Source organism: Dromaius novaehollandiae, chromosome W (genome assembly GCF_036370855.1).
Source record: "Dromaius novaehollandiae isolate bDroNov1 chromosome W, bDroNov1.hap1, whole genome shotgun sequence".
Classification (NCBI taxonomy): Eukaryota; Metazoa; Chordata; class Aves; order Casuariiformes; family Dromaiidae; genus Dromaius; species Dromaius novaehollandiae.
The window spans coordinates 15018477-15032546 of record NC_088130.1 but is presented as its reverse complement, the minus strand read 5'-3'; the positions used below and the strand labels follow the sequence as shown (position 1 = coordinate 15032546).

At 44.0% G+C, this 14070-nt stretch overlaps 1 protein-coding gene across 1 annotated transcript in view; it reads right to left on the bottom strand.

The window, feature by feature from the left end:
• LOC135324472 (phospholipid-transporting ATPase ABCA1-like) overlaps window positions 1-12625 on the bottom strand; it is an 86918-nt gene extending 74293 nt beyond the window's left edge. The window contains exons 1-5 of the mRNA XM_064500966.1: window positions 12622-12625; window positions 11437-11578; window positions 11225-11247; window positions 3269-3292; window positions 2323-2339 (exon numbers count right to left, since the gene is read on the bottom strand). Coding sequence (XP_064357036.1) covers window positions 2323-2339; window positions 3269-3292; window positions 11225-11247; window positions 11437-11578; window positions 12622-12625 — 210 coding nt within the window. The remainder of the gene's footprint in view (window positions 1-2322; window positions 2340-3268; window positions 3293-11224; window positions 11248-11436; window positions 11579-12621) is intronic.
• Window positions 12626-14070: the final 1445 nt, after the last annotated feature.

Sequence of the window (14070 nt, the reverse complement as noted above, 5' to 3'; positions counted from 1 at the left end):
CAGAAAGATTATGAGCTGGTGGTGCAGTCTGCTCACCTGGCATTGGGCCACTTCCATGGATCATTGTAAAGATGCAGGCAAGTAGGGTTCTCCTTTCCTGCCCATCTCAAATGATCTGCATGGAAATAGGGAATGCAATGCAGTGGAAAGGCCAGTCCACAGGATTTTATGCTATACTGGGCAGAAAAATACAGCTTTCTTGGACAGATCTGTCATGGTAGTCTATGGGTCATTTTTTTTCTTTTTTTTCCAGACATGGAAGGTTTGAAAAATGTTTGCTGAACATGTTTGAATTTATATTCATACTTACATTTTCAGTATTGCAATGATTCAGGAGAGAGGAACTTAAAAAACAATCTGACTCACTAAACATTGACTTATGAGACCGAGAATTCAAAGATGCTCTCGCTGTGTTTCTGTTCAATTTGGAATTAAAATGGGGAAAAAAACAGATCAAAAATATACCAGACACATCCTGAGTATCCTTGCCAAATATGGAATGAAATCCAGATAATAATGACAAGGAGAGTGAAAAATACTGGGCTATTTGCAATTGTTACGGATTCAAGTGCTAACAAATCAGAGAATCCACAGCTAAGATTGCCTGTCAGCTACCTGGATGGAGAAGCTACACTCCAGATCAGGACAGGTTTTCTAAAGCTTTGGGAAATTTTTGGAAACCAGTACAGAGACTTTAAAGTTCAATGTTACACTGAGAAATTTTGTTAGATGTGAATGTGAATAGCTTGTGATGGCAAGGTTGGATATTGCTCTCATTTACTATCCTCCGAAATGTCTCTCAAAGGCTCTGGAGGTTGTATATGTTGTCTGGATAAGATTTTATCTTAGCCTTTTCATTTTCCAAGACCCATACAGGGGGCACAATGTTGTTATGCTCAGTGTAATTTTTGAACATTTGAAAAAGTGTCTGTAGGTGCACTCAGGAAACAAAAGATTGAAAATTGCTGAAATCCAGGGACATTCCAATGACTTGTGCTCCTAAGACATTTAGGCCTTTTTAAACATTTTGCTCTTATGAATAGCAAGGCGAACAAGGATGGGTTAACTGCTTGCACCAGTATCTATTGAAATTAGGTTGTTTTCTGAATGAAGAAATTGATTTAAAATGTGAACATGTGATGCAGCTCTCTTTAGACAGTATTTCTTGAATCAAAAGAAGTAGTTCTAAAAGCGGCAGAACTCATGAATCCTGGTTTCCTTTGGATGTGTCTTGTGGTTGCTTGATTTTTTTTTTTAGCTATTATACCAAAGCTGCTATGTGACCTCACTCCTTATTAGACACCAGGAAATTGACTGTAGAGTGGGTTCCTCTGGTCAGTAAAGTATGGTTCTGACTGGAGCTTTCCAATGGTTGGGGAACTGATAGCATCTCTGTCCCATGTGGGTCCTTTGCTGTCTATCGGTTTAGTGCCTGCTGCAGCCTTTCCCTTAGTGAGCGTGCTAATAGGGTCACTCTTCCACCCATACACCTGTTTTCATAAAACTTGAAGGAATTTGGTATCTCTGTGATCTCTAGCTCTGTGTCAAATTTGGTTGTAATTGGCCTATAGCTTCAGAAGTTATTTAGGAGAACACACACACACACACACACACACACACACACACACCCCTGCAGTGTGTGACTGCTGAAACTTTTGTTTCCCATAGGACACCAGGACAGACAGACCAACAGATGGGCAGACAGGGTTTTCTACTCTCAAGTGACATGTTTTGCATTTGGGCACATTTCCAATACCAATCCAGGATTTCAGTGTCTTCCCAGGGGCTGCACATTCATGCCATGATCTGTCCTGGAAAACTCAGCAGCATGCTTCCTCACCACTTTGCTCACCTGCCTGTCTGCACTCTCTTTGGTCGCAACCTTGCTGCTGCTGTTAGTAGGGAGTCCTGGGAAAGTGCAGTCATATAAGATTTCTCCAAGCAGTACTGGCACATCAGGCTCAGGCTGCAGGCACTCTGCCAACAAAGTGTGCAGCAGGTACACTGTCAAAGGCATCAAGCAAGCACATTAGGAAAGGGAAGAACATCTTGAACCTTTTCGGTTATGAGATTCCAGTTGAGTTTTCAAGTGGAAGGTGTCTCTTTAGCCCAAACGTAAATGAATAGTTACACTCCCCAAAAGTGGTTATATCCTTTATTCAGTTCCTAGTTCAAGTGGAATGGGTGATGCAGCTGTGGGGAGGCATATGTTGAAAGAAGAAAGCTCTAGTGGCCTCTTGTAAAGGTAGATGCCAGGAACTGTGGCATATTCATCCCAGAGTCTGACTTCTCTTCCCATGTGTGTTTATACAATTAACTCACCATTCCTGTCTCCTGCTCTTCATAAACATGGATAATAATAGGCATAGAACATATCTCACCAGGATTCCTATGGAGAGCAATTAAACCTTTGAAGATGTAAATATTTTAGCATTCTTTATAGTCCAGCTAGAAACAGGAAATGCCAGAAATGACATAAGCTCTCTAAGTATGAATAAGCATCCGTTTCTCTTCCTGGTTAATAGTTTGACAGTGCCTTGCATAATGAGGGTCCGATTCAAAATGGGAATTGGTGGGGGGTACCTGATTATAAATAACATTAAATGAGAATCTGAACTCTTGGAATTTGTTGTGTATCTGCAGCTAGGGCTGTAGCTCCAGGCCTCCTTGGGACTGTCCCCTGAGCATGAAAATAGGGAGAAGGGTTCTTTCCTGTGGCCGTTTACCTTTGTTCTTTCCTTATTGTGTCCTCTAAGCTAAGTATAATCCAGATAAAGTAGATATTTTGTGTACAAGGAGAACATCAAAGGGTAGCAGCAAAGTGAACATTTTGCTGCAGTCCTCACGACAAAGGAAAAGGCATGCTGATGTTTCTCTGCTGATGGAACATTGTCACAGGCAGATATTAAAATAAAGAGAGATGCAAAAAATGGAGGAATTAGATATGAGTGCTTTGCCAGAACTGGATGACACTTGCCTGGGAGTTCTTAAGGAACCAGAGAATGAAATAGCTGGGCTAATGACAAAAATTATGCACTTTATTGTTCAAAACAGCTGTTTGGCAGGAGAGCAGACTCCTCTTCTGAGAAAAAGTGTTAGAAGGAAACAATCTGAAGAAAATCATTAGAGATGGAACTATATGGCATTGTGAGGTGAACAATATCATATGGGATGAAATAGTCCTGCCTTTATAAGGGTAAATCATGCTTCTGAAGTAAATTTCTTATGAAGAATAACAGAGCAGATTCTTGGCTGCTACATTCCCAACCAGTATAAAACAGCAGTCTCCTGACTTCAGCAGTGTAAAGCTGAGTTACACAGGCTGAGGATGGATGAAACAAATCATTGATGATAAAGAACTGAGGTTTTCCAAATAGCTTTTGCTAAAGGGCTTTGCTAGAATCTATTAAGAGAGGCTGGAATCCACGGGCTGAAAAGGCCTGGCTAGGATTAAAAAAAAAACTGGTTGTTAGTTAGAAAATCAAAGTCTCTTTCTCAGTAAAGCAGCAAAACCTGCTGAAAACACAGAATTATTTAAGATAACCAAAGCTATGGGAGAGTAGGAGAGCTCCAGAAGGATTGGGTAGTAATGCAGTATGATACTACTTCCTCTTCCCACCTCTCCTTTTCCTGCTGCCGGCTGCACACTCCTGCAGCTTCCCCTTCTGCCAGTGGAGGCACTCTCACACCCCACCGTGACCTTATTTAACTCATTAAAATCGCAGAAAACTACTCCAGCAAACAAAACCCAAATACAGATAAAGTGGACAGGCTTCGACTGAGACTAGAAGCAAAGTGACCACAACAAGCAGTAAAGACAACTTCTGCATTCCCTCTGGCTGCAAGCAGAAATGGGATGGTTCTCAGAAAAAAAAAAATATATATATATATATATATTTTTTTTTCCTATGAGGACTTTTACACTGGTGAAAGGTGAGAGTAGAATGATGTGGAGAATTGTTCTTTGGGAGTCATGTCTGCAAATTTAAATGATTCCACAGGATACCTGGCTGAGATCTGCCAACTCGGAACATGCAGGTAAAGCTTTGAATGAACAACTGAGGTGGAATCCTGTCTTCACTGCCACCAGTAAGTAGCAATGGGCCTCCTCCCCTACCCTTTGCTTCAGCAGAGCTGGGCTTTCCCCCTTGGATTTGTATATGTTTAATCGAACCACTTCAGAATTGCACTTTACTAGGTGCTAATGACCTGTAGCAGCAGCATTATTGAGAATACACTCACAGCTACCAGCCCCAGCTGGGATGGTGGCCCTATTTAACCATTTGTGAGCAGGAACTGTCACAGATGCACAGCTATGACTACACAACCCCCAAATCTCAAGCACAAGCCACAGCTTTTATTTCAAATAGAGTTTACATGCAAGTTTGCATGGAGCCCTCAACACTGATTTTTGGACGCAAATGGATGCTTATGTTCAAAGTAAGACTGAGCCAAGGCTGCTTGTTAATCAGCAGGCAGGCAAGGGAGAAAGATCACTGCTGGTGCTTTTCCTTGTGAGGTAGGAGTTTTACAAGAGCAGAAACAGTGGCAGAGACAGTGATAAATCATTCTGTAAAGAAAGCATGGATAAAAACAGTAAGTAGTGCAGGATGAAAGCACCAGCCTTTCCTAGGCATTGAAAGATTAGCCCAGTAGCCAACAGGAAAGTAGAATGCCATTCTCTGCATTCTGTCAGCTTTTGTTGTGGCTCCTGCTCCTCAGTCAAGCTGTTTAGAACAAAATAATTGACACACAAAAGAGATGCCTTCTTTCTGGTGTGCAGTTCCACCCTTTCAGGCTCCCAAGCCCTTTCATTATACCAAATATGTTTTTTTAATTACAGTGGGAGAACTGAGATTTTTAAAGTGCTTCCTGATAATAGGAGGCAGACTCATCAGGGCATATTTCACTGAACACTGAATTGCTCATATTTTCCCAGTCAATTAAGAGTTGACAAAATTACTAAAGCTCGCCAAAAGAAAATGGATTCACGTTAAACAGCACAATGATGGCTGGGCTTTTTTGTTTTTCCCTTTTCTTAGCTTTAATTTCTATGTGCCTCATGTATACAGAACAGTGGGCAAAACTTTAGTGCCAAGGGTTTGAAGCTGAGAAAATTAATAAAGGTGGCCTGATTTCCAGATGCTGAGTATGTACATTTCCCAAGGAAGCTAATGGCAACTACATGTGATCAGCAGCTCTGGAAAAGTCTTAAACTCTGAGTTTTAAAAAAGTACTCTATATTTATGCTCTCGTACTTACAAATCAGATGATACATTCATGCAATCTTCCATGTCTTTGAAAACAGTATCTTACTCTATGGCATCTAAATTTATTGGTATAATCTGGCCGAAAGCCTTCCATTTTCCTGCTCCTCCCCCTCCAAGAAAACATTGTCCAAAAGTGCTGAGTTAGGCACATCAGTATTTTGTGGGAAAATGTTTGCTTTTTGATATTTCTTACATTTAAAAATTATAATGAATAAGAAGGATTCAGGAACCTGTAGTGATCCTAACCGGAGGACTATTGTACATTGAGAAGTTAGTGATCCACATAACAGTTGACCTGAGTAGGCGCAGGCCTGTGCTGTGCTGCCCTTATGCCTTGGCTGCAGGATAAACTTGGCCAGCTAATTGTAACGGAGGAGCCTGTAGGCAGCTCCCACTTGGCACCGGTGATTGTGCCACCTGCGTGGCATAACTTTATCATAGGACAAGGACAGGCAAGTTTCCCTGCAGTTGTAGATAGTGTTTCCCATTGAAAGTCAGATTGTCAAAGGTATGAAAGGGAATTGCTCAGCTGCTCAGCATTTTTGTATTTGCTCCTTGTTTTAATTGTTTTTTTGTTTTGGGGTTTTTTTTTTGTTTTTTATAAAGAGCTTATTAATGCTTGCAGGAAGTCTCCAGGAGAAGTCTTGGTGTAAATAGATGGATTCAGCATAAAAAATGATTAAGGCAGCACCCACTTCAAAGTATGGTGATAATTCAGTCTTCCCTTTTATCTGAGGAAATCACAGCTATCTTTTTTTTTGGGGGGGAGGGGAAGTGTTCACAACAAGAGGCTATAGGTGTAGATCAGTAGCTTCCAATATCTTTTATGGCAATACTCTTTCAAAACCCTTTATGCGTTACTCAAAACATAGGTCACAAAGGTAGGTCATTAAGTTGGTGATTTTTTTTGGAAACCAGAACAACTAGCCAAAGCCCAGTTTTGGAACATTTTCTGCAAATTGGCTGATGCTTTTATTTGTAAAAGTGTGTCTAATACCAGGTCCAGGCTTACAGATGGGGCTAGAACAATATTAGCTCTTCTCTGCATTAACATTGGTCAGCATAGCCTGTGTTCTTACATCACACATTATGGTCATGCTGCATCACCCCTGAGTACTGATGGCAATTTGATTGAATATCATTCAACAACTTGATGGAAGACAAGTCCATCATGGGCTATTAAACACAAAGATGTAGATACAGTTTCTGGCTGCAAATCACTGAAAGCTGTCAGAGTGTATCAGGGAAATTATTTCTATAGATTGTCCTATTCTTGTACCTTTTCCCTAAACACTTGTCTTTGGCCACTGTCTGAGACAAGATACTGGACTGATTGAACCTTTGGTCTGACCCAATATATCTCATCTTTGTAGCTGTGCCCAGAGGTTTATATATGAGAGAGTCTGAATATTGTTGACGCCTCCTATCTCTTGTAGTGTGGTACAGTTTTCGTTATGTCTTCTTTAGACAACATCTTCTCAATTTTCTTGCCCTTTTGCTCTTTCCAGAAAAATTGAATGGGTTGATCATCCACTCCCCCTTTCTTTTTGTTCCTCAGTAACTATTCTAGATAAAAGAAAATAATATTCTGGTTATTTATTATCAGATTATTTTAACATCTGACATTTTTTTATTGATGGTCCTTTGAAAGAGACGGGCGTTCAGGGTTCTCTTCTAACATCTAGCTCTGTGCTGTTACACTTGTGCTTTGCTGGGGATATCTGTGGCCAAGTGGATAGGACAAGTGGACTGAACACTTCACTTCCGTATCCAAGCCTCTTTTTCCATTTGTAAAATGAGGATAATGTTTATAGTCTCTTTTATAAAATGCTTTGAGATATATGGATGAAGAACACTGTAGGAGATCTAGATAATATGTTGTTACCAACAGGACAGTAGGATTTATGTGATTGCTTGACAATTGTAGCTTTCACTCTTTTCTTTTTTTAAGGATGTTTCCATCTCTTCTGATGGAGAAGGCCTTGGAAATATGAACCAAATGTAACTCAAAAGCTCAGAAACCAAAAAGCTGGTAAAATACACCCACCAATAGCTAAAGTGTTGCTGGATGTGCCTATGCCAGAACTGTTAATCGTGGTTTTGTTAAAATTTCTTTAGAAAGGTTAAAAAAAAAACAACAAACACAGAAAGCTTGATGGTAATTATATATTTTTCCTGGTGCTTTGATGCAAATTGGTTTGATCTAGAGACTAATGTGTTCTTCTGTTCCAAAAGAACCACTTTTTGTCACTGAAGTTCTCACTGTATTGTCTTACTGTTTCCACAAACTCCATAGAATCATAGATTCCTAGAATAATTTGAATTGGAAGGGACCTCTGGAGGTCTCTGGTCCAACCCCTCACTCAAAGCAGGGCTGACTTAGAGCAGGTTGCTCAATGGCAGGGAGCAGCAAGTGTGGCTGATCCATAAGGGCAGGTGAGACAGGAGCCAAGGGTGACAGCAAGGCAGGGCAGTGGCTTCACCGACCAGGTACAGTCTCACAGCACCTGAATAAGGAGAGCACAGCAGGTCTAGTGATGGTAACTAAGGGCCAGCCACAGTCCAGTGATCACTGGGCAAGTCCACAGCGATGAGGCAGGTCTGAGGTCAAGCCAAGAAGTCAGGGTCAGGGGCTGGATCAGTGAGGCCCATGGCTAGGCACAGGCATAGCTGAGGCACAGATGGCACTGTAGCTCAGGCAAGGGTCAAGCATTAGAGCCTCAGCCTAAAAGCAGTTCTCATGGGAAAGGGGGGGGGGGGTCAGCCTGGGCTGAGGCCTCCCAGCAGAGCTGTCTGGGAGCAATCTCTCCAAGGTCACCAGAGGGAAGGGGGCAGCCCTCAGCTGCACTATCTCTAAGTTGGCCTTGAGCTCAGGCAGCCAAACCTCCGGGGGGGGGGGGGGGGGGGGAGGTGCTCTCAGGGCCCTGGCAGCCTCAGATTAAAAGCCATCCCCAAGAGAAGCGTGGGAGCTCCCGTGAGGCTTCTTCCAGCTTTTTTACGAAGAGCTCCAAGGCCAGCCAAGTCTTCTCAAACAGCTCTCTCTGATAAGAGAGAAAAGTTCTGTTTTGCCTTCTCCATTCCAAGTTTGGCATGGACCAAAGCCGGATTAGTGGTACAGAATCGGTGGCACAGATGGATGCAACTGTGCAGCTCACACTTCCCCTAGTGGTACTGGCTCATGTGCTACTTCTGTGCTCCCTAACATGTGACATGGGCTTAGCTGGGAGTCTGTAGCTCCCTTTTCCTCTTGGAGGCTGGGGGGTGATGTCCCTCCCACACCCTTTTCACTGCTGTCTAAGGGCTCTGGAACAGACTTCAAGAACTGATCTTCAGCCACTGACAGCATAAGAGCTAGAGCTATGGTATAAGCTTTGTTCTAATGTTTGTTCTGCAGAGCATGCTGGTTTTGGCAGGGGTGTCTATTTGACTCCAGGTGCTTGTACTGCTTTAGTGAGCACTTAAGTGTCCTTTGACTTTGGACTTGAAAGAAATACAGTCCCACCTTGGACACAATTGCCTTCATGTCATCTTCTTCCCTGGCAGAAGATACGACAACACACAGCTCTGTTAGCTGTTTCCCTCCCACCACCACCTTTGTCTGCTGCCTCTCATCCTATCACTGTGCACCTCTGAGCAGAGTCTGGCTCTGTCTCTTCTGCATCCTCCCATCCAGTAGTTGTAGACTGGAACTGACAGAACTGTGTGTTGCCGTTTCCCTCCCACCACCACCTTTGTTACTACCTTGCTGTCTGTAATGTCTGGTATCTCTTCTGAAACAGGTAACTCCTCCTCTGGCTTCCACAAATCTAGTCCTCAAACAAGAGTGTAGTCTTGCAGAATTCCATGCAGTTTTATTAAATACTGGGGCTCTCAGTGACATATTTCTGTCCTGAAAGAGAAGCATGTACTGAACCTTGTGGAAGGGAGACTTGCTTTTAAAAATAGGCAACTGCATAAGCATTTTGCCAAAGCCAGGTGCCTCTCTTAAAGGCACAGCCTGGCACTCTGAGGCCTGTTCTGTTTTGGGAGGTGGAGATATGACCTGGTGTTGATGCTGAGACATGTTTTTTTTCTTCCCATCCGCCTCTCTACAAGGCTTCCAAATGTTTTTCTCTGCATTGCCTTGGGGTAATAAAAATCAATGGGAAATATTAAAGCCACCTTTTCTGGTCATTGCCAACAATCACACAGATGAGCCTTGGTTTTGAGTGATCCTTGAAGCTGTGTCCCTATTTCCCATGAGATGAACCAAACAAAAAATGGAGCAGTGATACAGAGGGACACAAATATCAACCAAGATACTGTCTTGGACCCCAAAGTATTATTCTACATCCATTGCTTGCTAGATTAGCATCACTGGCAATGCAAGAGAAACATCAGCTGAGTGGCATTCCCAGTTGATGTTGAACACTGGTAGTTCTAGGTGGTGTGCAGACAGATGTTGAGACAGCTTGGGTCTGAAGGAGCTTGCACCCTAACAAGTTGAAATAAATCGTGCTACCCTTGTTTTAACAGATAAAGAATGGAGGTGGGCTTGCCCCAAAAAAGAGCTCTGTGAGAGGCTTTCTGGTGCTACATGTCACCTGAAAGCAAACTGTTTCTGCTGTATTATTTTTGCTGCAGTCAGGGAAACAGGATGTTGTACATTACCTGCTAGAAGACATTAGGGCAATAGCTGACTCCTTCCTCAGTCTCTTCTCCCTGGTATAAGTGCCTTCACCCCCTCCAGCTAAATATTTGAATATATATATATGTATCTATGTATATACACACACACACACCTGCCTACATCTCCCTAATAAAGCTGGCTTCCTCCCTCGCTTTCCTTGGGAGGGACACCTAGCAAAACCAGACAAGCTAGAATGAGGACTAACAAGCCATGTGTCCAGATAACCTTCCACTCCCTTCCAGGAACACCTACAGTCACCTGCTGTTGCAGGAAAACATTCCTGGCATTGCATGGTACTCTGTAAACATACGTTTGGGTGCTCCAATATGGAAACTCATAACGATGCATGAATCCTTGGCTTTCCTTTAGTCCAGGGAAAATACCACCAAAAGCACCACCTTGTGGTATCATTATATGAATCTCGACTCTTAAGGACAATGAGAGAAGGCCAACTGCTGAGTGTGCTTTACCTTTAATGCGTTTTCATCGTGCATTGCATTTGTATTACCCCCTAGGGAGTTCTGTTAAAGGGCTTCTTGGCAGATATCAGACTTCTGCTGCCTCCCAGTCCTGAGGATCCAGCCAGAAATAGGAGCCAGGACTGTGTGAGAACATGTGTAATCTCTGCTTTAGATAAATGCAATCTGTCAGGATGAAGAAAACAGAAAAAGGATCCAATAATGAGGACGTGAGTTGCATGAAGCATTTTGCTTTGTGTTGTACTTTGTAATGCCATGTTGACCAGGCAATTAAGACATTCAGGTACATGTAGCAGGCTTTCCTGAATTTGCTTAATTCTCTTTGTCTTGAAATCACTGGAGCTCTGAGCAGGCTCAGATCTGGATGTCCTTAGAATCTTCCATGTTTCTGCCCTTAAGTGGATGGGAGTTGTGTTGGCAACTCCAGAGCTCCTGGAAAAACTCCCCCCAACACTCTTTGGGGAGGGCACTTCTTTGTCCCTTATCACAGCCATAAATGGAGCTCCCTGCAACTTATCAACCAGTGGTCAACTGGAAGAATGTCATGGAGAATCCCCGGGCCCAGCTCTTAGCATCTCAGTGGAGCAGGGTGTGCTGCTCATCTCAAAAGTTCATTGGTCAGGAAATAGGACTTGAGTCTCCCTGTGGAACAGAGCTCAAGCCTCTCCTTTCTAAGAGCCAAATTCTAAGTACTCAGAAAGAGAACAGCCCTTAACCAGGCAAAGCTCTTTACTCACTGACAGCTTTGCCTGCTTGAACTCACAGTTGCTCCATTTGGTTTGCAGTCATTTGCTCAACAACAAAACATTCTGCTGCTGACCTGCTGATTCTACTGGTTCTCTGCTAAACCCTCCGAATTTGGTAGCTAGAGAACTTGGGGCTTGAGTGGCAATGGAAATAGCAAAGTCCTCAATATTGGGTGTAATCATTAACCGGTGACTTCCAGATATCCCTTTTCCATATGCTCCCCCCCTCCCCCCCCCCCCAAGAACAGCGGTGAAGATGAAGACAGACTCACATAGAGGCATTGAAGTTTCCGATGACACCAGGGGATTCCCCAGGAGTTGGGTAGCGGAAGCAAGGGTTGTTGGCATTGCAAATAATGCCCTGTATCCAAGGCAAGGTTCCTGCTGAAGGCATGGCTTTGTTTGGGAAGTGACCTAGAAAAGAAACACAAAAGTTAGGAGACAGAGGCACAAAACAGAAGTCAGGTGTGATGTTGCATAGCAATAGAGGGTAACGTCAATTCCATATCAGTTACTGCCTCAAATGGCTTACAAAGGAGCAGAACAGCCAAGACCAAGAATGTTGTTCTTATGCTAACTTCTCCACGCAGCCTGGCAGTAGTGTGTGCAGGCACACACGCACACATTTTCTAGCCAGCCATGCTATTCTGGATCTACACTGTTAACCAATAGAAGGATTTGACTTGAGGACACAGTCCAGGCTGGGGTCTGGGTTCTGAACACACATTATATTCCCATTTGGTCCTTTAAACTTAGTCATATGCAGTGTAAATGCAAGGTAAGGATACAGTGTCTACATTGTTCTACCTGAGAAGGGTATATCATTGCTCTCCCACAATGGCTTGGCTTCCAGACAATCTTAGAGCTTTAAAGAGTACCTAACATATTTAAGCACCCAGCTCCTACTGGCTTTTGGTTCCTTTTGCTAGAATCCAACCCTTGCTATTAAAGGTCTACTTCAGTCTCACCTCAGCTTTTGCATTCTGCCTTCTACAGTCTGCATAAATGTTAAAGCAGTAGCAAACAACTCATGACAGTTCTATACCAGCACTTCACTAAAACTGAGCCCCTTGTCCTCCAATAGTGGGGGGGGAGAAAGGCTTCCATCATATAATCCTATAATTTAGGCTGCCACCCTACTTTCCACACATGAAGCCGCTTTCTCACCTTCAATGCTAGGAAACAATATTATGCAAGTGATATTGAAGAAAGGATATAAAACAACTACTGAAGGCCTTGATTATGAGGCACATTCTACTCTCCACTTTGCCTATAGGGCAAAGAGCCCTGGGAGAGCTGGTTGATCTTCAAGGACCACCTCCTCAGAGCATAAGAACAGCCCATTCAAATGTGCAGAAAGAACAAGCATGGCAGAAGACCAGCATAGAGGAACATAGAGCTCCTGACTGAGCTCAAAAAGGAAGCACACTTGGAAGGAATACAGAGACATTGCTCACACATGTAGGAATGGAGTTAGGAAAGCCAAAGCTCAGCTGGAGTTGAAACTAGCAATGGAGGTGAAGGGCAACAAGAAAGGATTCTACAGTGACGTAAACAGAAAAAGGAAAGCTAAGGAGAGTGTGGACCCATTCCTCAGTGGGGCAGGGGAGCCAGTGACAAGGGACATGGAAAAGGCTGAGGCACTCAATGCCTTCCTTGCCTCAATTCTCACTGGGAAGGCCAAGGGCAAACCTTACAGGTCCCTGAGCCTCCTAGCAGAGTCTGTGGGAGTGAAGCAGTACCCACAATAGAAGACTACAGTCAGGAAGCACTTAACCCACTTGGACATGCACAAGTCTATGGGACCTGATGGGATGCACCCAAGAGTGCTGAGGGAGCTGGCCGATGTCATTGCGAGGCTGCTCCCTATCATCTTTGAGAGGTCATGGCAATCATGGGGGGTTCCTGTTGACTGGAAAAAGGCAGACATCGCACCCATCTTCAAGAAGAGCAAGAAGGAGGATCCAGGGAACTACAGGCTGGTCAGCCCCACCTCAGTCCCCGGGAAGGTGATGGAGCAAATTGTCTTGGAAGCCATTTTTAAACACATGAAGGACAAGAAGGTGATTGGGAGCAGCCAGCACAGATTTACCAAGGGCAAGTCATGCCTGACCAACCTCATTACTTTCTGTGATGAGGTGACTAGCTCTGTGGACTGGGGGAGGGCAGAGGATGTTGTATACCTTGACTTTTAGCAAGGCCTTTGACACAGTCTCCCATAGTCTCCTTATTGCCAAATTGGTGAGAAATGAGCTAGATAAGCGGATGATAAGGTGGGTGGACAATTGGCAGGACTGCCGGGATCAGAGTTGTGACCAGCGGTGCAAAGTGCAGCTGGGGGCCAGTAACTGGTGGCATCCCTCAGGGATTGGTACCAGGCCCCCAATACTGTGTAATATCTTCATTAACAGCCTGGATGATTGGACATAGTGCACTCTCAGCAAGTTTGCAGATGACCCCAAATTGGGGGGAGCGGTCAATATGCTGGAGGCCAGGGCTGCTATTCAGAGGGACCTGAACAGGCTGGAGAAGTGGGCAGAGAGGAACTGCATGAAGTTCAACAAAAGCGGGCAAGTCTTGCAGCTGGGATGGAATAATCCCATGCAACAAGACTGGCTGGGGGGGCGACTGGCTAGGAAGCAGCTCTGCAGAAAAGGACCTGGGGGGTCCTGGTGGACACCAAGTTGAATGCGAGTCAGCAGTGTGCCCTTGCAGCAAAGGCGGCCAACCGCATCCTGGGCTGTATTAGTAAGAATGTAGCCAGCAGGTCCGGGGAAGTGATCCTTCCCCTCTATTTGGCACTTGTGAGACCACATTTAGAGTGCTGTGTCCAGTTTTGGGCTTCCCAGTACAAGAAGGATTTTGACGTACTGGAGCGAGTCCATTGGAGGGCGGCCAAGATGGTC